The 25,760-nt window shown below is 44.8% G+C and overlaps 1 protein-coding gene across 1 annotated transcript; it reads right to left on the bottom strand.

Moving 5' to 3' along the window:
* Positions 1-27: 27 nt before the first annotated feature.
* CD59 (CD59 molecule (CD59 blood group)) lies at positions 28-22,774 on the bottom strand. Its single transcript, XM_043972202.1, is given in 6 exon segments — positions 28-1,813; positions 2,960-2,996; positions 5,729-5,773; positions 5,775-5,830; positions 10,557-10,635; positions 22,348-22,774. Coding segments are annotated over 5 exon segments (399 nt in total). The 5' UTR covers positions 10,618-10,635; positions 22,348-22,774; the 3' UTR covers positions 28-1,613.
* Between the last annotated feature and the right edge of the window lie 2,986 nt (positions 22,775-25,760).

Below are 25,760 nucleotides of genomic sequence, written 5' to 3'. Positions count from 1 at the left end.
TTCCAGATCAATAAGCACACCCAGTCCAACAGCTTGATTAGATTTAATTTGCAGCAAGACACAACATGCCATAGAACTCATCCACCTTAGAATGTCTGAAAAGTCTATATTATAAACAGTGCCTTGATCAACAAAGCTAACTTTTGAGTACAGTCAACATTTTGAGAAATACAAAATCTTATTTGGGTTCTTCTAATAATATGTTGTCACGGTGCTTACAAACTCTAAAAAGCAGGGAATCCAAGTTAGCAGACAGAGCGTCTCCAGGAAGCCAACACATTTGATGACAGCAGAATGACTAGCCCTCCTAACACGGGAGGGCTTTTATCACACACACATACCCCACCAATTTTGTTAATCATGTGGCTATGAGAGTTTTGAATAGTCTCAGCAATGAGTAAGTTCTTATGTCTGTTAAGGATGTGATTTAGAGGCCCCCCCCCCCCCAGTCTTCCTTGACTCTTCCATCACATTTCAGAAACAGTGATATTATGTATGGAAAAAAGGACTTTCCACCAACCAACTTTAAATCTCCCACATTGGTCAAGTGGTTCCGTCGAGGCATGCGTGGCAAGGGTGGGTTAATGTCTAGCAGTAACAGAGCCAGGACAGAGCTCATGCTTGGGTGGGTGGATGGGACGGATGGTTACTCGAGTGTGACAGATTAATTTTGGCTTTGTAAAGGTTCCCACCGGAGCTCAAATCCCATCTTTAATGCAAATCTCGTGGGCTGAATGGGGAAAGGGACCCTAAGGATCTGATTCCCTCAAGATGCTCAAGTGTCCCCCAGCAGTGAGACATCTTTTACTTGCCTCTAGAGGGGGATTGGTTTCTAGTGCCCTTCCATTTGGAGGGCTCCCTCCTCTCTGTCTTGCCAGACATTTCTCAGGTCAGAACCTGTTCCAGTCACAAGGAAACTAGAGTTTTAGTGACACTTGTTCCCTGGACGGGGTATATTTTTAGACTGGGCTAATGTTTCCTTTCTCGGTGGCAGAGGAGGAAATGCTCGAAAAGTGGCTTGAGAGTCAAAAGGATGGGCCTGGATAGTTCATACAGTGATGGAAGCATTAATTAAAACAAAACAAAACTGTCTTAATTTGAAGGCCAAGGAATGAGAAGGGACAGTGACTCAGGCAAGATCATGAACTGAGTTACTTGGGGAAGTAGGAAGGAATACCAAATGGGAATTCTCATGGCTAATCCTCAACATGTGGACACAGCTATGGGGTGAAGGGTTGGGGGGGGGGGCGGGCCGGACAGATTGACAAAGCTTCCAGAAATGACAAGTTACCAGCAGCCACAGTGTTCTTTCCATTACTTCAGAGTTTAAGATGTCTCCCCATCTGGGAGGCCCACCTGGGAATGAGAATAGCATTCATATTCACACACCTCCCCCTGCATGCTTCCCAAAGGAACTGTAACCAAACGTCCTCAACCTACACAAAATGCACTTAGTGAGAGATGCAACACTTGAGATCTCATGGGGAGAGGGAAATAGACCGACCCCCCCCCTCTGTGCTCGCGAGCCGCGCGCGCGCGCACACACACACACACACACACACACACACACACACCCCTCACACTTCCTTAGGGCTCTTTCCCCTTCCACTCAATTAAATTTGAAAGCTCCCGACCAACATCACCAACAACCCAACAATCACAGCTGTTTTGCTGACTGGGGTCCCCATCCCTGCAGCATTGCACAGGTCGTCTTGGCAGCAGCTGTACTTGGCAATGGGAAGCTTAATAAATTCTCCAATCTTATTGATGTTGCAGTCGGCATATTTCCAACATCCATAGTGATAATTTCCACCTTTAAAAAGAAACCCACAAAAAATGAGAGTTACTGAAACAAGCAGTTAAATATTACAGCTGCTGCTTTCTGAGTTCACAGAAAGGGTAATAAAAAGCATAGATAATATAAACATACCAGACACCATACATATATGTGTGTGCACATACGCACACATGTATACACACATGTATGTGCCAAGAAGTGTGTATATGCACATATATGTGTGGATACACATGTGCATTTGTGTATAGATGCATGTATATGTGTATATATACCTATCCATCTTGATGATTAAAGTTTATATATATATATAGTATGTATACACACATACATAATATAGATGCATGTGTATATACATGTATATTTATGTATGTATGCATTATATGTGTATATATATATACACATGTTTCGATAATTAAATTATATATATATATACACACACACACACATGACTTGAAGATCTTAAAGCACTATGTAAAGGTTAGCTATTATTTACTTGTTTTTTTTATGCTTGGATGTTAAAAAGAAAAAAGAGTCAAAGTGATTTTCTCAGCTGTTTAAAAATAGGGATGAGGGCAGCTAGGTGGCATAGTGGATAAAGCACCAGCCCTGGATTCAGGAGGACCTGAGTTCAAATCTGACCTCAGACCCTTAACACTTACTAGCTGTGTGACCCTGGGCAAGTCACTTAACCCCAATTGCCTCACTAAAAAAAAAAAAATAGGGATGAGGGCAGCTAGGTGGCTCAGTGGATGGAGCACGGGCCCTGGAGTCAGGAGTACCTGAGTTCAAATCCGGCCTCAGACACTTGACACTAGCTGTGTGAACCTGGGCAAGTCACTTAACCCCAATTGCCTCACCAAAAAAAAAAAATAAATAAAAGTTGTTAAAAATAAGGATGGGATCCACAACCACTTTAAAGTTAGGTGGGCCCAGGAGCAGCTAGGTGGCACAGTGGATAAAGTGCTGGCCCTGGATTCTGGAGGACCTGAGTTCAAATCTGGCCTCAGATGTTTGACACTTACTAGCTGTGTGACCCTGGGCAAGTCACTTAACCCTCATTGTTCCCCCCCCCAAAAATAATAAAATAAAATAACAGTGGAGGGAGCTGCACTAGCCTGAGAGTAAGACAACTTCAATTCAGACCCCCGTTCTGTTACTGACCTTCTGCACTGTACTTTCTAAGCCTCAGTTTACTTATCTGTAAAACGAGAATAAGGGATACGTGTACTAGATACCTTTTGAAGCTGTCTTGAGGATCCGATGAGACCATCCAAGTGTATAAAGTGCTTTGTAACCAGAGATCACTAGGGTAAGCTTGATTTATCATTATTAACCATTTTACACTTGTGGGACAGGCCTTGATATGGACATCAGAGAGTTTTAGTCCTTTTATTCACTGACAAACAAGTGTCCAGGGAGCAGCCCCCTCTTTAATGGCCAAGAGGGTTTGAGCACGGTGTTGCTGTTATAGGAGGAATGTAGTAGTCACTCACAGTAAGGACCCAATGAAGAACCTGATTCTGTATCATTTTATTACTTGATTCTACTCCGTCTCTTGAGACTATTCTGTATTACTGCCCCATTTTGTACAATTGGTCAAGTCACCTTCCTATGTCCTTGAGGTCAGTTTTGTTATCTATTCATACTAAAGGCCCACAGGTTGATCTGGTATATTTACAATTGGTTATTTATCCATCTTGCTTGTCCTTGTACAATAAGGAGGGTTTTATCTCCCCTTCTAGGCGCTGGGGGGAGTCTCCTAAACTCAGGTCCATCACCAAGGTCTGCAAGATGAGGGTGGGTCCCCCAAAACAATTAATATCTTAATTGTCAGAGGGGCTGGTTACTAGCCACATGTGGGTGCTAGCCCTTTCTTTTAAATTATCAGTCATGTTCTCCCCCACCCCATGATGCTGTCTACCCTGTAACCAATCCCACTGTCTCCCTGCCCCCCACCTAGCCAATCTTTACTCCTCAAACCTACATCAAGGTTGGACAAGCCCTAACCTCAGGATCTTTGGTTCGTGAGAGAGGCCATCGACTCAATTTATTGGTTACTGTTAGCCTAAATAGGAAATTGATTGTCCTGGACCACTGTCTCTCAGTTTACCATAATTTTCAAATGTAACACCACAATGGCTCAATGTGGTAATGCTGATGCAACTAAGGGTAATAAAAGCTTGTTCTCCCAGGACCACAGGGGTCTAGGAAGATTCCTAAGTGGTGCAGTGGACAGAGCTCTGGGCCTGCTATTAGGAAGACTGAGCCTCAGACACTTTTTCCTATCTGTGACCTTGGAAGACACTTAACTTCCATTTGCCTCAGTTTCTTCATTAGTAAAATGGGGATAATAATAGCACCTACTTGTGAGGATAAAATGAAATCACATTTGTAAAGTGCTTAGCACAGTGGCTTATCACATAGTAAGCACCATATAAATGGTAGGTACTTCTACTACTACTACTACTACTACTACTACTACTACTACTACTACTACTACTACTACTACTACTACTACTACTACTACTTCTTCTTCTTCTACCACATCCCCCCCCTACCCCCTACCACCCTATTGTTATTGCAGCAGGAGGAATGCCAATGTACAAGACAATACAGCACAAACTTTCTGTGGTTAGAAACACAGATGGTGACACCTCTTATCTCCTGCTCCACTAGCAAGTGTGAAAAATAACCACTATCTTGGCAAGATTCAGATCTCCCACCCCTCTTACTAACGACTTACTTTAGCCTTTACCTTCTTTACAAAGCTACTGTGCTCAGTTCAGCTTGGATGGGGTCTACCTTCTTTGAACTGATGATCTTATGCAGAGATAGATACTTTCCCACTAAAGAGGCACTTAGTCTTTAATATAACCCACCTCCCATTAGACTTGATTGCTGTTTAATGAACCACATCTGGGTGGAAAGGCATAAAAACCTAAAGCCTCATGGCCTCTTGATGGCAAGAAGTTAAGGAGCCGTTTTTGCCAATCTCTACCAGTTGTGATTGATAAAAGGATTATTAATTTCCCCAGAATTGTGTCTCTTGTAATTTATTTTATTCGCCCCCACAGTCCTTCCCTTCCAGAACCTTTTGATTTTAGTCCCTAACACAGTTGGGGTGGGGGGGGGCGTGGGGGGAACGACATGGATAAGGACACACAGCTAGAAAGGAGAAAGAGAAAAATAAGGAGACAAGGACTAAGGAGGTGGAGCATACAGATGGAGAAGAAGGAAGAGGGAGGAGGAAAAGGAGATGGGGCTAGGAAAAGGAAGGTAAAAAAGTGGGAAAGACAAGGCATGGGAGAACAGGATCAGAGGGGATAGAGTAAGAGCAAGAAGAGGGAGGGAGACAGGGCAAGGGGAAGGAAGAGGGAAACAGCACAGGGAGAAAGGATGAGATAAGAAACAAGAGGGGGAGAAGACAAGGAAGCTAGGTGTTACAGTGGATACAGCACTGGCCCTGGATTCAGGAGGACCTGAGTTCAAATCTGGCCTCAGACACTTACTAACTGTGTGACCCTGAACAAGTTATGTACCCCAGTTGCCTCCAAGAAAGAAAATAAAGCAGGTGAAAAAAAAAACCACAACCCAACAACCAGACTAAGACAGATCTAGCAAGGTGAAGAAAGCTAGGTTGGGGAAAAGGAGATCTTCCTAAGGGAGCTGCAGTGATACCACTGATCCCAGCAAGGTGCAATTCTCAATTACACTTCTTTTTTTTTTCTTTTTTTCAGGGCAGTGAGGGTTAAGTGACTTGCCCAGGGTCACACAGCTAGTAAGTGTCAAGTGTCTGAGGTCGGATTTGAACTCAGGTCTTCCTAAATCAGGGCCAGTGCTTTATCCACTGCCCCACCTAGCTGCCCCTGTCAATTACACTTCTGACTAAGAAAGGGATGCCTTAAAACAAGAAAAGGAAGAAGTCATTACCAGAACAACCTGAATGCATGCATCTTGGTCAGTTTTACAAGTTACTGTTCTTGACACAGGACGCTATAGGAGAATCACACTGGAAGCATCTCAGAGCACCACCCTGTAACATATAAGAAAAACGCACTCAAGGACCAGTTAGGACGGCAAAAATTTAGGCTCATATAATGAATATTTAGAGCTAAAAAGAGATCTTAGAAACCAAATTTCCTTCATTCTACAGATAAGGAAACTGAGACAACAAAAGTCAAGTGACTTGCTCAGGGGTCATACAGCTAGTAAGTGCTCAAGGCAGGATTTGAACCTAGATCTTCTTGTCCCAGAAGTGTCTTATTCGCCCTATACATCTCTTGACAGACACATGATGACAGACTAACACAAAACCCATCCATGTCATGCAGAGGCTTACAATCAGTCTAAGGCTGCCAACGTGGGATTTTGTCAGATAGTCATAACCCTCATGCTTGGCGTACTCTTGTGTGTGTGTGTGTTTACTTCTGTTAAAGCCTCTTTGGATTCAGGGTTTCCCTCAAGGTTGAGCTCCTGTGCTATCTCCTTCCCTATGGAAACTGACAGGATGGACCGTTGGACACAAGCCCACAAGTGAATAGATGTTGATGTCTTAGTGATAAGTATGTTCAGGGGTAGAGGGCAAGAATCCCAAAGTCACAGATTTTAGTTAGAAGGTATTTCCATTTTAATGCTAGATAATCAAATTACCAAGGGATACTTTATAGAACTTGATAAAAAACAAAAACAAAAACAAATTCATTTGGAAAAAAGACAAGACCTAGATATTGCGGGAAATTATTAAAAGAGATAGAAGTTGGGGTGGGGGAAGAGGCCATTTCTAGACCTATATTAAAAAGCAGCATTCATGGGGCAGCTAGGTGGCACAATGGATGGAGCACCGGCCCCTGGAGTCAGGAGGCCCTGAGTTCAAATCCGGCCTCAGACACTTAACACTTACTGCTGTGTGACCCTGGCAAGACACTTTAACCCCAATTGCCTCACACACTCACACACACACACACACAAAGCAGCAGTCCATCAAAACCATCTGGTATGGTCAAAGAATACAGACAGATTAATGGAACAGACTAGCCAAGGGGGATTCAGAATGATAGAACTCCCCAACCTAGTGTTTGATCAAGTGGAAAATCTAAATTACCTAGGAAAAAGTTCTCATTTGATTAAAAACTGTTAGGAAAACTGGAAGCAGTCTGACAGAAATTAGGCTTAGAAAATAATATATATAATATAATATATATATAAAATAATATAAATAAAATAATATAATATTAATATAATATAATATAAATATAATATAATATAATATAATATAATATAAATTCTTTGATGACTCAAAAGAAAAACACACAAAAAAAACCCCATTCTATTAGGGGGCTACCTATTTCTTTGTATATGCATGTGTTTAATTTTTTATTGACAACTTTTATTATTAAAATCACCCACCTTTCCCAAAGAACTCCTTCCCAGAGAACCATCGTTATGAAAAAGAATTTTAAGAATAGTTTTAAGTTAAGCAAAACTAACACACTAAAAAGGACTTGACATTATATGAGTATTCCACATACACGGTCAGTCTCTGTCTCCAATCTCTCTCCCCCGCCCTCTCTCTGTCTTTCCGTCTCTCTCTCTCTCTCACACACACACACACACACCACACCACACACACACACACACACCCCTATAAATAGGAATTCCCATATGCTTTTGACCAATGGAATGACGAAGGGATTGTTAGAATGCACAGAGCTGAGTCTGACCTAGTCGGACCTTTCCAGTTACCTAAAGGTAGAAGGTAGGAATTCCCAGAAACCAGAGTCAAGTTCCTGGACCTGATGGTGGTAACACACTTCCCCATAACTAGAAAACCAGTTGTGCTCCTTTTGACCATGAGACTTTGTGTGATTCACTTCCCCAAGATCCTGTTTCCTATTCTGCAAAAAATAACGCAGCTGGACTTGATGATTTCTAAATTTCCTCCAGGACTCTAAAATCCTACAATTCAGGGACAGCCAGGTGGTGCAGTGGATAAGTGGATTCAGGAGGACTTGAGTTCAAATCCTGCCTCAGACACTTGACACTTACTAGCTGTGTGACCCTGGGCAAGTCACTTAACCCTCATTGCCCCACCCCACCCCACCCCCAAAAAAAAAAGAGAGAGAGAGAGAACTGTTGTAACACTGGAAAAATTCACAGAACAGGACAGGAAGACCTTCAGAGGGAAGTACAGATAAGATAAACCACTTTAAGGAAGGGGTGTATAGAATTTAGTACAGACTTTAAGAAAGAAAGCAAGTGGTATAAAATGAAGATTCATGTCTTCAAACAGAGTCCTCCTTCGGTCCTTTGCTGTGTATGAAAATGCGGTTTAAACTTCAGAATAAAAACCAAATAAAAGATGATAGAAGAACACGTATAGAATGGAGATTCAGTTTCACATACATTCCTCCTTTTCTGTTCTCCTTTGCACACAGAAATACTCATATTTGTTGCTGTTCAATACAAGTTCAGAACGACCCCAAATATGCTTTTTTTTTTTTTGAGAGACCGACCCACACCTGTTTGTTCCTCAATGAGGTCTGCCCAGGTTCTAATTCACCCACAGCCATTCAAACACACAAACAGTGTCTTCCTTCAATATCAGACACAACACCTGTCCAATTTCAGGAACTTTCAATGGCCTGTCAAGGTTGATGAGGTTTGCCAAAGTCAGCATCAGTTGATGAATCAACTGAGGCTCAGGATCATTTATTTCATGGGTCCCACAGATCTTAGCTTTGGGGATGGAAGGCACCTGAGAAATCATTAAATCATATAAAATGTTGTTTGAATGTAGAGAATGAGTAAAATGGGATCCTGGAAAGATCAAAGGCCTAGGTCATAGGATGACACATGTGCAACTGCAAGAGAGGTTAGAGGTCATCTAGTCTAATACCCTCATTTTACAGATGAGGAAACTAAGGCCCAAGAGAGGTCATGTGGCTTTCCCTAATCCAGTGCTATTCTGATGACATGAGTCACTGGATTAATAAAGGTCAAATACCTCGGACATCAGAATGACCAGGGTCAAGTAACAGCTTTGATGCTTTCTAACTGTGTAGGTTGCCGTGGGCAAGTTGCTTCCTCTCTCTGGGAGCCACTCTAGTCCTCTATAAAATGAGGACAGATGTCTAAGGAATCTCACAGGTCAAGTATACAATAGTTCTGTGGCTTCAGGCCACCACATCCTGGAAAGACCCACCTCCATACAAAAATAAAGGCAAAATGAAACACATAGACTCTTTCTCTCTTCTGAAAGCGTGTCTACACTGCAGATGGGGGTCGACATGGCCAGACAGGTCTAAAACAGGATTTCCCCATCTCTGCACTATTATTGTCAAAGGCACAAGAAAGCTTAATTGGAAGTCAGAGGACGGGGTGTGGGACTTAGCTCTTTGACTTCCCACCCGTGTGCCCTTGGAGGAGCTTTTTAACCTTGTCAGGGCTTAGTTTTGTCACCTGTAAAATCAGGGGGTTGAACTAAATGTTTTCCAAATCTAGGATTCTACCAGATCCTCCCATTTAAGGGGAAAAAAAAATCCCTGGATCCTCTGAATGAACCTGTTTAAAAGAGATATTTTGGGGGGAGTGGATTTTATATAAACAGGTCTATTTCCTGACCCTCCCCACATCCTCTGTCCACACAACTCGAAATTAACCTAACATGGCTAGATCATGTAGTCCCACAGCATGGTTCAACTAATTTCAAATCCAACCCCCTCATTTTAAATGTGGGGAAGCTGAGGCCCAGAGAGATTTAGTGACTTGACCAAATTAGAACAAGGCATAAGTGGCTGAGTAGTAATTCAAACTCAGATCCTTTATCTGATGTTCACGTTCATTGTTCTCTCTCTCTCTCTCTCACGCACACACACCATATGTATATATAAATGCATTATATAGCTACATGCACACACGTACATGTATTGTATTCATACGTATTATGGTGCATGTGTACACACATATCCATCTGTGTTGTATACATATATAAATGGGAAGTATGGACACACTTGTATGCATATATACATGTGTTTTGTACACACATGAATGTATTATACACATATAAGTACATGCACATATCATGTAATTCACATAAACCTGTTACACTGTACAAATATATGCATGCAAGTATGCCCGTGTGTATATAATTTGCACATATATAAATGTCAGTGTGCATATATGTATACTGCACTGCATATATGCATACTTGTATGTTGTGCATACCTATAAATGCTATATGCAAGCTTGTGTATACCCTGTTTTTTCTTCTAAACATTCTACATGCAAGTACATTTGTGTTGAGTCCACACATGTATGTGTTTTATACATACATATGCACAACACATATACACATGTGTATTGTGCGTGTTTATAAATGTTGTGTATGTGTATGCATATGTATGTCCTCTAGATTAGAGGTTTTCGAGCTGGACCTTGGACCTCCTGTGGTCCAAACTGCTCACTGTCCACAGGAGAAAGCTGAGGCCCAAAGAGAGAGGAAAACTTCATTGTTCTTTTCTCCCCCTCCCCCTGTCCCTGCCCCTGCCCCTGCCTCGAAGGAAGTCGCCCAGACTCCCTAGCTGTGCTGGCTCTGTGACTGAGGCTGGGCTGCAATACAGGGAGGGGCCATCGGCAGAGGACACACAAGTCCGTAACATAGGAAGGAGCTGTAAGTCAGGACAGGGCTGTCATCTAGACAGGCGCCATGAGCGAGGATGGAGCCGTCCAGGTTCTTGGCTCAGAATCAGAGCTGACCTACCTGGACTACAGAACATCACCAGGACCAGGAGACCGAGGACGAAGCTGCCCTTCCCAATCATCTTGCTCTCTTCTAGAACCTAAAGAAGGAAAAACACATCCAGAATGACTCCTCAGTGGTTTTCATATTATCCATGCGGCATCTGGGACGGCGGATTAGATTAGAAGAGAGACGATGCAGGGAAGGAGGCAAGACCCTGGTCTTTTCTAGACATCTCTTGTCTCCTCCTTCTAGATCATAGAGATAGAAAGGACCTCAGAATCCATCTCGCCCGACCTTCTCATTTTACAGACAAGGAAACTGAGGGTATTATGTGCCAAGCGATGAAGACACCAATGCAGAAGATCAGTCGCTTACAGAGCTCACATACAGGGGAGCTCATCCATGGGGGAATGGTGGCTAGGGAAGGGTGTTCTGGTCTGAGAAATCACAGAGAGAGCGAGTAGACCAACGGGGTGGTCTGCTGGCATCCTGTTTCCAGGGATAATGGTGGTCTTGAATCGATTCTAGATCGGAATTCAACAGAGAAGGGGTTCATAATCTCCGGGAAAGGGGAAGGAACGCCTTCTCTCCAAAACTTGTTTCCACGTTGAATGTCTCCCTGTCAGGAAATATCCCCTGGCAGAGGCAGAACCCTAGGATGGGCGGCCCGAGTCTGACTCAGTGTGGCATTTCCCTTGTTCTAATAATTTTTTTCCCTAGGCCCTAACCTAAAGCCCTCTCTGTTCAATTGAAGTTCAGCTCTTTATTGTTCTGGTCTGACCGTTTGGAAATGAGTCGGCAGAGGCAAAGGTCGTCCACCAAAGCCCAGGACTGGCCCCGACAGTCTGCAGATGGCCAAGGCTTGGACAAAGGTTAGATCCTGACCTGCCCTTCCTCTTCTGCTCTGGCCTCCCTAATCAGAAGGCAGGGCAGTGTTTAAAGATTTTCTGTAGTGGTGACAAAAGTAACAGACCCACTTGAGTCATTGTCACAGCCAGGGAAAACCCAGGGAACACCTTTAAATCAGGAGAGAATCAAGATTGACCATACTCTCATCTTTTTTTTTTTTTAATTTTTAAATTAGGTCTGCTACCCTACACGTCTCCTATGGTGAGCACTCTGAACCCTATTTAAGCTTCTGGTCCTATTCCCTCCTCACCAAGCCAGATCCTTCCAGGTTCTGGTCCCCCAGTATGGATGTGAATAAACAGGAAAGGAGATATTCTCTCTTTGGATCTGCCTACTGCCTCTTCAGTATCTTTGTCAGGATGGAACATGCCATACTGTGTCTACTGAACGAACCCCTTTCTTCCCATGCTGTTATTAAGGACCCTTGAAAGGGGGGAAAATCACTGATTTTTAAAGCTTGAAGGGACTTCAGTGGCCAACCTGTACCATACAAAAATCCTTCCTAATTGGTTTTTTTTGGGGGGGGGGTGCAGGGCAATGAAGGTTAAGTGACTTGCCCAGGGTCACACAGCTAGTAAGTGTCAAGTGTCTGAGGCCAAATCTAAACTCAGATTGTCCTGAATCCAGGGCCAGTGCTTTATCCATTGCGTCATCTAGCTGCTTCCACCCCCACCCCCACCCCCACCCCCGCACCCCGGTAAAAATTCTTAAAAAGAGTTGCTAGTCAACCTTACCCCACAGTAACACTTGCTGATTACATCAGAAAAAAGTGGTCACCCAACCTTGGTGTGATGACCTCTGTAAGAGGAAACTCACCGCTCCCAGAGGCAGCTCATTCTACTTGGGGATGGCTTGAGAGGTTTTTTTTTTTTAAGAAAGTTTTTTTCCAGATACCAAGAAAAACTGACTTATTTGTAACTCTCCCTACATCCCCACCATCGTCCCCAGGTCAGCCCCCTGGGACCTAACAGCAGTCCTTCCAATACTGAAAGATGGGTAGTAAGCTCTCCCTGAGCCTTTTCTTCTCCAAGGTCAATATCCCCTCTGCTTCAACCAACCCACATGTGGTGCAGACCCAATGCCTTTCAATGTCCCACTTGTCTTCCTTGGATGCCTTCAGTTCCCAGAACTGAACGCAATATTCCAAACGTGATGTGACTGAACAGAGGGCAGCAGGATTATCACCTCGGTATTCCTAGAAGCTGTCTGTCTGTCTTTCCCTCTCCCTCTCCCTCTCCTGATGCAGCCCAAACCTTCATTAGGGAAAAAGCTTCCAGATCCCACTGCTGACCCATGTGGAGACCCCCCGGGGCCTTTTTCAGACAAAGTGCTATCTCACTCTGCCTACCCAGCTTGTACTTGCGAGCTTGGTCCTTCTAGGGCCTTCGAAAGAAGGCCTCTACCCCGATGCTAAGATGTGGCAGGAACGGGGGATTTGCTGAGATGACAAAGTGTCAAAGGAGGAGAAGGCTGTGACAGCAGCCCCTCTGCCATCCCATTCCCTCAGTGGGGAAGGACCTCTGGAAGCCACGATGAGGCAGCATGGTGCTGTGAGAACGCTGCAGCCAGGGGCACAGGACCTGGGTTCAAATTCTACCTCTACCACTGGTAGCATTTGTGTGACCTTGGGCAAACCCCTTAACTTCTCTGGCCTCAGATTCCTCCTTTGTGAAATGAGAGGGATGGGCTAGATGACTTCAGAAGTCCCCTCCAATTCTAGATCTATCCAGTAAAATAATAGCTAGCATTTAATAACTCTGTAAGGTTTGCAAAGCACTTTACAATTATTATCTCATAGGATGCTCACAACAACCCTGGAAGGTCAGGTGCTCCTAAGATCCCAGTTTTACAGATGAGGAAACAGAGGCAGGCAGTAGTGAAGTGATTCGCCCAGAGGTCACACAGTTTGGTAATTGTGTGAGGTAGGCTTTGAACTCATGAAGACGAGTCTTCCCGATTCCAAGCCCAGTCCTCCATTCCCTGCACCGCCTAGCTTGGACACCTCTGATTGTTAGGAAGGTTTTGTGGCTGTTTTCTTTCCCCTGCTTCTTTACCCCCTCGTTCCTAGGTCTGTCCTCAGGGATCAAATGTTCCCTTCCAAATGCCAGGGAATTAGGGGCGCAGTCCCCCCCTCCCCCAATTTGGAAATTCCAGGTTAAATTTGTTTTGTCCCTTCCTTCTACCAGAGAAGTCGTCTGAATTTTTTTCTTTTTCTTTTATGGGGTGTTTGAGTTAAGTATTTAGTCATGGGCTCGGCGTCATCTGCTGTCCTTTGGGCGTCATCTGCGGCTTCCCCAAAACTCCCCCCAAATTCTCATTTAATTAAAAAAAATCTTTTGGGGCGGGGCAATGAGGGTTAAGTGACTTGCCCAAGGTCACACAGCTAATAAGTGTCAAGTGTCTGAGGCCAAATTTGAACTCAGGTCCTCCTGAATCCAAGGCTGGTGCTTTATCCATTGTACCACCCAGTTGCCCCCTCTCATTTAATTTCTTACACGAAACCAAGATAGATCCCAAGAAACTCATCATGTGGAAGGGATAACCATGGAACCCTCCTAACCCTTGTTCTAACTGACAGCCAACCTGAGGAATGACTAAGAAATGTACCTCCTTCCTCTCATTTCCACATAACTTTTGGGAAAGAGGCAGGTGTTGTCTGACGTGACCTGTGAGGGCTGTACTCTGATTTCTCAGTTTCATAAGGGAAGGCTCTGTGGGTGGGGGGAGAATCATGGGAAAGTTATAGAAATACTGAAGAAAAAAAGAGCATGGAAAGAAAAAACAGTTTAAAAACAGCTCTCACCAATCTGAAATCTCCTTTACCAAGGGATTTGCCAAGTTTCCAAGGTGACTAGATGGTTAGGTGACATACCTCGGTTCCTATAGCATGCAGGACTTGAACTTGCGTCTTCCTAATTCAAGGCCGATCCTCTAACTACTCTGCCGTGCTTTCTCTAGCCTCATTCACAGTAACTGCTTAATAAAGGTTTCATTAAATTCACCTTCCAACGTTAGCTATGTCATCTTGTATGCAGATCTGTTTTCCAGTGTTGATTTAACCAATTGTATATCCAAATCTATATGAATGGTATCTTGACTTTTAAAGAGAAAGGAATTTTTCATTACACAATGTTTAAAAAAGAAGAAGTCAAACCCACAGCTCTCACCTCTCCCCCCGAGTCATTTCTTCTACTGACTCTCCATTTCCTTTACCCAGTCCTCATATGACAAGAACTGGAGGCATTCTTCTCCGATGACCCTCCCAAGCGGGGCACCCTGAACAAAATCCAATACTGCAAGATTTGCACGGGTCCAATCGAGGCAGAGTAGAGAGGCATTGCTTCCTTACTGCTGAAGTTTTACTTTTCTTTCCTCTACAGCCCAAGACCAAATTAGCCATCAACCACAAAGGTCTGTTTCCTAACACTGAACGAGGTTACATGAAGATCTTTATTCCTGCCATGGTGAATCCTAGGCAGGATGGGCCTTCTTTAAGAACAAAACCCTTTTCTCTGGTACAATTTTTAGTGGCAGGGCAGCTAGGTGGCGCAGTGGATAAAGCTCCGGCCCTGGATTCAGGAGGGCATGAGTTTAAATCCGGCCTCAGACACTTGACACTTACTAGCTGTGTGACCCTGACAAGTCACTTAACCTTCACTGCCCCGCCCCCCCTCTCCCCACAAACAATATTTAAGTAGCAGGGCAATGGGCAGAAACCAAAAACTAGGAGAGCTGCCCAGTCCCAACCCCTTCATCTTATAGGGTCAGGGTTGAGGGGGTAATGGGGAAGCCAAGTTAGAATTCACATCTGGGTCTTCTATATCTCAGGCTCTTTCCATTCCATTACACTGGTTGGTCTGTGCCCCAGCCCTCTCACTTATTCCTTCCTTTTCAAATCTAACTTCCCTCATTTACTAAATATTGGAATAAAACACAAATCCGAGTATTTGATCAAATTATGGGTTTTTGTCAGGGACATACAATGCTTTATAAAGCACATTTATTGTTGTAAAAGTGAACTGTTGGGGCAGCTAGGTGGCAGAGTGAATGGAGTACTGGCCCTGAATCAGAGGACCTGAGCTCAAAGCCAGTCTCAGACACTTGACACTTACTAGCTGTGTGACCATGGGCAAGTCACTTAACCCCCATTGCCTTGCAAAAAAACCCCCAAAAACAAACAAACAAAAAAGTGAACTGTTGTTATTCAGCCTAAAGAAGCAACTTTGAGGAACAGAAGAGCATGCTCATCTTGCCTTATCTTGAAAATAAGATAAACAACCCAGAAAAGGAAAAGGTCACTCCAGACATTGACACAAGATCACAAGGAGGAAGGAACAATTACAGCAAGTAGAAGTGTAAGCAACAGATTGCAGAGAAACACCGGAATGACTTGAGTGACTCCCGGATCAAGAGGCATCGGTGCTCCCTATTACCTCAAGGACAAAATACAAACTCACCCATATAGCATTTCAAGTCCTTCTCAATATAATCCCAGACTAATTTTGCAGACTAATTGAATGCTATTATTCCTCTCACCTCCTCATTTCAGTCAAACTGGCTTCTACTTAGTCTAATTCCCTGCATATAGAATGCCATCCATTTGTTAAGGAAGAGGACAGTGACTATGAAGTCAAGAGGACCTGAATTCAAATCGTACCTTAAAACTCCTTGGGGTGCCTTTGGGTTAAGTCACATAAGATCTGTAGGCCTCAGGGAGTGGTCTAGATCCTATAGCCTCTAAGGCCTACTAACCACAGCTGGAATCCTTAGCTGTCCCAGAATCCTTAGCTTCTTTAAAGGCTAAGTTATCCCAAATTCCCCGGTAGTAGCACCCCACTTACTTCTCTTTATTTTTTATATCTTGTAATTAACTTCTCTAGGTATGTGCTGTATAGCCCCACAAGAATGTAAGCTCCCTGAGGCCTGGGTTATTGCATGTTTGCCTTTCTGGCAGTGCCAACACATTTGCCAGCATGTTAATAAATGCTGCAGAACTGAATCAAGTCCAGCTGCCTTAGAGTTTCCAGGTGTAGGATGTGGGGATACAAATACAAAGAATGAAACAACCCTACCCTCAGGGAGGTTCCCTTCTAATGGGGGGAGACATAAGCATGCACAGAACGAAGATAAAGTCATTATATACAAGTAACTAGAGAGGGAAGGCACTGGCAGTGGGGGTGGGGGTTTGAAGGGCAGGAAAAGGTTCCTTACAGTTGGGTGGGGTATGAGCTATAGCTCCACTAATGTTACTGAGAGTATTCTAGAAGCACAGAGATGGGAAACCAAGTGTCACGTATGATGAGCAGAGAGAAAGCCAACTCCGGCTAGATTGCTGAGCATGGGAGTCAGTTCATTAATAATTTATTAAGTGCCTACTATGTGCCAGGCACGTGATTGCACATGTAGAACCTATATCAGTTTGCCTGCCATCTTGGGGAGGGGAAGAAAGGAGGAAGAAAAAAAATTGGAACTCAAAATCTTATTTTAAAAATGAATGGGGCAGTTAGGTGGTGCAGTAGATAGAGCACTGGGCCCTGGATTCGGGAGGACCTGAGTTCAAATCCGGCCTCAGACATTTGACACTTACTAGCTGTGTGACCCTGGGCAAGTCACTTAACCCCAATTGCCTCACCCCCCCCCAAAAAAAAAAAAGAAAAGAAAAAAAGAAAGAAAAATGAATGTTGAAAATTGTCTTTACATGTAATTGGAAAAAGATAAAATACTATTGACAGTGTTTAAAAATGCACTCGCTCCTCACCCTTCCCTCTCAGCATTCCCCCTTCCCCCCCTTTCAAGGCTCAGCTCAAACACCACCATTTCCAAAGAATTAAAGGGAAATTTGGGAGGCCTTGAACTCTTTCTCATTATGGTGAGAATGACTATCCACTCCTACTCATACGCTGCCGTACCAAGCTGAAAGAAGTCTTGTAACCATGCCAACCGAGCCCACTACAAAACAGATGTTTTTGAGTTTAGCCTCAATTGAGTGGTCCCACCAACAAGGCAAGCCTGTTTTCCCTTCCTATTTATCTCCCTAGCCCACTCCTTATGGGCAGCTGTTCCAAACCTTCCATTCCCTCGGTCTCCCATACCCCCTACTGCTTTCACCCTCCCAGAAGATCTCCACTCTTACTTGACTAAGAAAAAAATAGGGTCAATCCATGTGAGCTCCCTCTCTTCCCCTTCAAACTCCTCAATATCTAGAAGCAGGTCAAGTGGCCCAGTGGACAGAGGCCCAGGTTTATTCTCAGAAGAATTGAATTCATCATACTGGGTGTTTTTTAATTGCTTTTGTCACATAGGAGAACTCAATCTGAATGATTAAACGGGGGAAGATCCCGCCAAGCCCAAGAAATAACAGTGATGTAATCATAGAATATCAATACAATGCAGAACCAAGAGAACATTGTGCACAGAGACAACAATATAGTTTGATGAAGGACTGTGAATGACTTAACTATTCTCAGGAAAACAATGATCCAAGACAATCCCAAAGGACTTTTTTTTTTTTTTAGTGAGGCAATTGGGGTTAAGTGACTTGCCCAGGGTCACACAGCTAATAAGTGTTAAGTGTCTGAGGCCGGATTTGAACTCAGGTACTCCTGACTCCAGGGCCAGTGCTATATCCACTTCGCCACCTAGCTGCCCCCCCCCCCCCAAGGACTTTTGATGAAACATACTCTCCCCCTCCAAAGAAAGAACTGATATTGATGGAACACAGACTGAAGCAGGCTTATTTTTCACTTTCTTTTTTTCAAGTTTTCTTGTACAAAATGACAAATACTGTAATGTTTTACATAATTGTACATGTATAACCCATATCTGATAGCTTGCTGCCTCGGGGAAGGGGAGGGAAGAAAGGAGGAATAAAAATTGGAACTCAAACTATAAATAAAAATGTTTACTACTTAAAAAAAAAAAAAGAGGAGGAGATACAAACTTTAATTCAGACCAAGGCCACAGGGAAAGATCCTTGTTTTTATACAGTCAGTGATATTTCTCAATGCCAAAAGACACAAATTCTTACTACATTAAGCTGAAGGCCACTGAAAGACCCACCCGAATATCACAGGAATTACTCACAGTTTCTGCTAATGTTACAAAGGTAGAATGTGTTAAGAGCCCTAGGGAGCCACATTTGGACATTGTACCCAAAGCACATCTTCCTCCTTACTCAATTTCACTTACTCACCCCCATGGAAAATTAATGACTCAAGGTTTTGCCATCTGCACATGGAAAGAGGAAGGAGGCATGAAAACTCTTGGAGAGAGGCACAATAAAGCATCTGCTCCTGTAGGATCAGAAAGTCCTGGGTTTGAATCCAGATGTTTACCAGCTGTGTGACCCTGGGCAAGTCACTCAATGACTTTGGGCCTCACTTCCCTCATCTGTAAAAACGAGGGGGTAAAGGCTTTTGTTTCTCTCACCTGCTAAGTGGGTGGGGAGAGGGAAAGGGGAGGGAGAGAATTTGGAACTGAAAATAAAAGTGAATTTAAAAATGAATATATCATAAGAATAAAAATAAAACAATAAATGAGAGTAATTAAAAAAAAAATGAGAAGGCTGGATTAGATAGCTTCTGACGTCTCTGTGAGCTCAAAGGTACCTCCCAGGTGTAGATCTGTGATTTTATTTCACCTACAAAATGAATTCATCCTCAGCCTTTCCTATAAAATTGAAAGGATCCATTCCACCAAGGGGTGCCTGGGCCCTAATGCTTCCTTAGGATGGGGACCCTCTCCTACCTCTGACCACTTTCTCAGTTCCTTCCTTCCAAGATCTTAATGTGAAAAAGTTTTGCCTCAAAACTAGAAAACCCAAGATTTTAAATAGAGAAGGTCTAAGCTTTGCTCCCTTTTAGATCACCCCATACCCTGGCTGTAGGCCCTGTCAAATTGGAATCATAGCCTCATACTGTTAATTTGAATGTATGGATCACCTGGATTTGATGGAGGTGCTCAAGTATCCAAAAGTATATTTTATGAAACCCCGGGGTAATAGGAGCAAAATGTCCTTCAAGTGAACTCCAAACTGAACCCTGGTAGCTAGCAGATAAAAGTCTCTACCTGGTGACTTCTTTCCCTAACGATAGCAAGTCCGTATCTTATGGGGACATCTGGGCATCCTCATCCTCTCCAAACAACCCCCCCCTTTTTTTGATCCAGTAATCTTTTCATGATGCTTCTGTATTTCCTCTATACTGAAAATTGTTAAACTGCATTTGTTTTGGGTTGATTTATATCATGCTAATGAAGTTAACCAGTAACCAGGGAGCAAAGAAACCTTAAATACCCTTAGGAAGAGGAGTCTTGAGCCCTTTTGGGAAGGGTCTCCAGCATGATCATGTCCTATTTTTTCTTGGGACAAAATAAATTGGCATTATGTTGTTTCTGTCTGTTTCTGATCTGATTTTTCCTGTAGGAGAGACATTATGTTCTCTGATCTGTTTTGTTCATAGGAGGACAGGTATGGAAACAAATTGTAGGAGATCTATTTATTAATTTTTTATTGTAGGAGACAGGCAGATAAAATTTACCACTAGGTAGGTATTGTTTTCAACAATACCTACCTAGAACAGTGGTAAGAAGGAGCAAATTAAGTAACCATTGTAAAGCCCTTAGCACGGTATGCCTGGCACATAGCATATAAATGCCTATTTATCCTCCCTCCTGCCCACCTCCGCATCCCAAGTCACTTGGCTGGGCTTCTCCACCCAGAAATCTGCATTCCAGTTGTTCTTGGTTGGAATACAAAGGTTTCTTTGCTGATTCACAGAGGTTGGGCATCTGCTTTTATCTCACAAAGGAAATTTATAAGGAAGCTGTTATTTTACCAAGCCAAATATGGGCATTACCTGTTCCTGAGACGATCATACCAACTCTCCTCTCTTCCCCTTGCCTCCCTTACTATAAACACCACAATCTATACATCGGAAAATATAGGATACACAGATTTCTCATACTTGAGAGAAACCAGAAAAGGGAAAAATCTCTCTCAATGTCTCCTTCCCATTTCTAACAGGGAACCAGCATGGTCTAGTGGGAAGATGACGGTTGGATTTGGAATCAGAGTGCTGAGTTCAAATCCCCATTCTGCCTGTATGTCCTGGGGCAAGTCGAAGTCGATCCGTATCTGTTTCCTTACCGGTAAAATTAGAAGGTTGCACTAGAATGGCCTCTCAGGTGGCTTCCAGTTCTGATAGCCTAAGAACTTATCTATGATGCAGACTGGGAAACTGCATCCTCCCTCTGCCAGGATGGGGAAAGATTCTTTCCTTCTGAGAGCCAGAATTCAAGAGAACAGCACAAGAGAACCTTGTGCCTGTGATAATTTCATTTCTTATAAAATCTCAAGCCTGAATGTTCCATCAGCAGAAGACCATAGCATTCAAGCTGAAATTTCCTAATTTTAGAAGATTTCTTTTTCCTGAAATGAGCCATTCTCCACTCTTTACTGGTATTGTCCATCACTAGGCAGGCAGATCTGGTTTCAAGGTACCATCTTTTACAAAAAAAAAAGGGAGGGGGGAGGGACCATCTTTTAGGGAGAAACTTCTCTTGAGAGAAAGATGATTCAAAGAGCTGAAAGGGACTTTCAAAGTCTCCTAGTCCCAAGCCCCTTTCTTTCTAAATGAGGAAATGAGCTCCAACTGCCCAGAATCACACTTATAGTTGTTGTTGGGGTTTGTTTGTTTTTTCCTTTTGAGTCCCAAATGGTGTGGAATATGGTTCCACAGATGCAGATGGCCCAAGATTTAGAACTTATTACTATCTTAAAGATGAAGTGATTTGCCCAGGGTCACAAAGCTAATAACAGGGTCAGAGACAAGACTTGAATCCAAGGCCTGCCCTCTATGCCAGGCTTCCTCTCACACAAATAGTACCAGTGTCTAAATGAGAACCCAGGCCCCCCATTCTCAATCTAGTTCTTTCCTCTATATACTATGTTGAGAAATGCTAAAAGCAGAGTTTGGTTCAACAGATCAGACTTTTTTTTTTTTTTGGTGGGGATGAAGTGGGAGGTTAGAGAGAAGTGAGAACAACAGGAAAAAGAAAGCCAAGGAGATTTTAAATAATATTACTCAAAGGAAATTTTGTGCTTCTCTCTTCAGTCTAGTTTTTGGGGCCAGGCTAACACAAATTTCCCTAATTGGAACGTCTAGAACGGGTCTGACAGGCCTGACAAGCCTGGGATGGCGGGCCTGGCCCAACAATATTCAGCATCAGTGAAGGAAGACATTCGGGGACTTTCCTCAGGGAGTCATGGCCTCGGGCCCTGGGTGGGAGTTTCAGGGCTGGCTGGCTTCTATTAGCAGACGCACTCAGCCCCGTTCCCCCAAGGGCGCTCAACAGGTGCCGTTCCCTGGCTGGGCACAGGCTGACCAAGAAGCAGCCGCTGTTAGTGGCACCAATCAGGGGGCCGCCAGGCTTTGATCCTGGCCCTGGGGGGACGCGCAGGGCAAAGTCCTTCCTTGGAGCCAGCCGCGTAGCAGCACCCTGGGAGCCCCGGGCACCCGGCCAGGGGCTGAGCCCGGGGTACGTCCCGCAGCCCCCCGCTTCATTTCGGGGAGCGCCTCGGCCAGAAGCTGGGCACTGAAAAGGGAGGCGGGCACCTGAGCCAGCTGCCTCCCCCACATCGTTCCCGGCCGGGTCCGGTGCCTTCGTACCACCGCCCAGCAGGAGCTGGGCTGGAGAAGGGGGGCAGGCGCCCCACTCCTCTCCCTCGCCCTCTGTCGCTCCTTGGGCCCCGCCGCCGTTTCCGTACCCCTGGTTGGCACGGCTGGCGGGGGCCTCCCCGGCGCGCGTGGCGTGGGTGGGTGGGCAGAATCCTCAAACCCCCGGCCGGCGCCCCGATCTAGACCAGCCGCCCCCCCACCCATTCCCGGGGCGCAGAGCTTACGTGAGGGGGGCGAGAGGCCGCGAGCCGGGTCCGCGAGCGCAGACGGCTAGAGGAACGACGTTGCGCCAGCGAGTGAGCGCAGGAGAGTCCAGCGTTCTATTTTTCAGGGCTGCGTCCCGCCTTGGCCAGCGCCCCAAACTCCCAGGGCCCGCCCCCCACCCGTCTGGCTCCGCCCCGAGCCTGCTCCCCTCCCCCCAGCCCGGGTCTGTCTTAGCCAAGCTTCCCTGCCCTTAGGGCCTAAGACTCCTCCCGACCCCGCCAGCCGCACCCTGGGGTCCGGGCTGGAAATCCACGCGGGAGGGGTGGACGTCCAGGCGCGGCCTAGCGAACGTTCGTGGTCTGGCCGGACCCTAGGCCGGAGCAGCCGGGCTGTGGGGGCGGGGCTGCGGCGGTTGCTTAGAACTGGCTGGGACGAACTGCCTTTGTCCCGGTGCCCCAGTGGGGGCGGGGCCGGCTCTAGGGGCTGAGGCGTCTCCCCATTCCCCCCCTCGAGCAGCCTTCGGGATGGAGGTTGGGATGGCCACCCTCTGGCCGGAGACTACCAGCGTCAATATTTCGGGTGCTGGAATTTCATCTAGGGGCCCAGCTGACGGACCGTCAGGGGATTAGTAGCCCTGAAACCAGTCCATGGGGACTAAAACTCGACCACATGGTGGCCAACCCTGCGGGCATCAAGTAACAGCAGCCAGGCAGCTGGCCCCGGGCCTCTATTTAAAGGTTTATGCGGTTCGCCCGAGCTTTTACAGGAACTAGTCACCTCCGCCGTCCTGAGGCTTCAGAGGGGGCTGGTCTGGTCAGTTGTAGCAGCTAAAGGGAACTCCTGGTGAGGACCTCCCTTTCCCTATGCACATTAAGCACGTCCTCGGCATTTTTGACTGGAAACTGAGAGATTAAGTGATTGACCCTAGCTCACAAGACATCATGAAGCCAGGCTTTCCTGAGACCTCTTCTCTATCCACTCTATTGTGGCAGCCTGTATAGCTGTGCAAATCTACCTGTCTACCTACCTTGCCAGTCCACCCACCTACCCATCTATACCTATCTACTTTCATTGGCATGGGTATTCCTTCCACAGAGGAACATAACCCACGACTTAATTTTCTGTAAAAGGCCTTTATATGAATTGCTGTAGCAAAAAGCAATCTAGGGGCAGCTAGGTGGTGCAGTGGATAGAGCGCCAGCCCTGGAGTCAGGAGTACCTGAGTTCAAATACAGCCTCAGACACTTAACACTTACTAGCTGTGTGACCCTGGGCAAATCACTTAACCCCAATTGCCTCACTAAACAAAAAACAAAAAACCAAAACAAAACAAAAAAAAGCAATCTAACTGCATGGAAGAGCCAGACAGCACCTCAGAGGAAGCAGGCCCGAGACAGCACTTTTCCAGGATCAGAGTTAGTGCCAGTGTCTAGATTCAAACCCAGGTCCTCCCAGAGCAAACCCAGCACTTGCTATATACAAGGATATCAGAGACCATAAACTTTGTAACCAAGACATGCTTTCACCTGGCATGTCCTCAGCACCTATAGGCCACCACCCAATTTATGAGGAAACTGAGGCACAAGCTATCTCTGGTTTGAACAGTCTTGACCTAACCTGGACACTGCAGGTCTGGAGTGGCTTATTTTTGGGCAATTATATACAGGTATAATACATTTGTTTCTTATCTGAATCCTTTGAAGGTCTTGGGAGTGGGACAAGCAAGTCCAAATACTTTAGATTCTGAGTCGGGCTGGGTGGGTGCGGGCACAAATGGCAGACCTTAGACCCTCTCCAGTACTAATGGCTAGAATCACCTGACTTTGAAGTTCATAGTTATGCTTTTCCTTGTATGCCTAGAGCTTGTGTGGCACACAGTAGGTGTTTAATAAAGACCAGCAGACTAACATTGAAAGAATCAAGCTCTTTCCTGCTTTCTGCCAATAGCACTTGCAAGGTGCAATTACACCTTGAGATCTTTTCTTTGTTAATGTAAAAAGGATTCTTTTTGTTTGGGGTCTTTTGCAGGGCAATGAGGAGGGTTAAGTGACTTGCCCAGGGTCACACAGCTAGTAAGTGTCAAGTGTCTGAGGCAGGATTTGAACTCAGGTCCTCCTGAATCCAGGGCGGGTACTATCCACATCTAGCTACCCAGCTACCCCCTAAAAGGATTCTTTACGAATGGATCACTTTCACAGTTTAGGTGCTGTCTTCCTCCACCCTCTGCCTTAGAATCCCCTTTGTAAATATCCTGGTTTCATTTCTCCACCCGACAGGTTGTATCTCCCAATGGAACATAAGCTTCCTGAGGGCAGAGAATGTTTCCTTTTAAAATTTGGATCCCAAAGGCAGGGCAAACAGGGATTTAATATGACCGAGTTCCTAACAGGTCACTGATAAGCCTTGATTTAAATTGACTTAAGAAAATGGAAAATGTCCCAAACAGACCAACAGGGAGATGGCCAAGGGTCTCGACTGAACTCTTATAGGAGGGTCAGTTAAAAGATGCATGCAACCTTGATGTAACAGATGTGTTTGTTCAGGCATTTGAAAGACCTGTAGGGCAAAACCAGGACGAGCAATGCTGAAGAATTATTAGCCTGCACTAAGTGGAGACATAGAGCCCAGTCTGTTTATTATGATAACAAGTTCTTTTAAGGACAGAAACCAGGTTTTCTAGACGTCAACAGGCTGAACACCCTTTTGGGAAATGAACTCTACACACAGTACATGTCCGAGGTTAACAGGCTCACAGGACTGAGAAGAGCACATGCAGCCCAAAGCCCTCCTTTTACAGAGGAAACCGGAGCACCAGAGAAGGAACAAGCCCAAGGTCACACAGCTTGTAGCCAGGCTGAGAAGAGGCCGGATGACTGGGAAGAAAGACCCCCAAATGGAGCTCTAGAGCCAGGCATTTTGCCGTCATGCCCTTTTATGCAGCCTTACCAAAGGGAGTGTGTGTGTGTACTACTAGCCCACATACCACAGAAAGGCCCCAATCCCAAAAGAACCCAGGACAGGGCCTATGCTGACCAACCTCTGCTTCCAACAAGCAAAGACAATGCTAAGTAAGTAGCGGCAATTTACAGAAAAACTGTTCAAGGTAATATTAAACAGATGAGATCAAAAGCCCGAGTTACTTTTAAATATGTGATTTTTAAACAGCTGCAAGATTTCATTCCAAATTCAGAATCTGATAATTACAAAAGCCCATGTTTCAGGAAAACAAATTTAGCTTAACATAAAATCCATGTCACTTATCACAAAGTTAAGACAGTGTATAAAGCAGAAAAAATCAGAAATCGTATTTACAAATGTATATACCATGTGAGTCATCACCAAGATTGCTCCTGTTAGTAGTAAACAACACAGCATATGCTTTAATATAATATACCACATTCTAAAATTACTGCAATGGCAAAGATATTTTCAT

The sequence above is a fragment of the Dromiciops gliroides genome, chromosome 6, assembly GCF_019393635.1.
Source record: "Dromiciops gliroides isolate mDroGli1 chromosome 6, mDroGli1.pri, whole genome shotgun sequence".
Taxonomy (NCBI): domain Eukaryota; kingdom Metazoa; phylum Chordata; class Mammalia; order Microbiotheria; family Microbiotheriidae; genus Dromiciops; species Dromiciops gliroides.
This window is presented reverse-complemented; position numbering and strand designations above follow the sequence as displayed.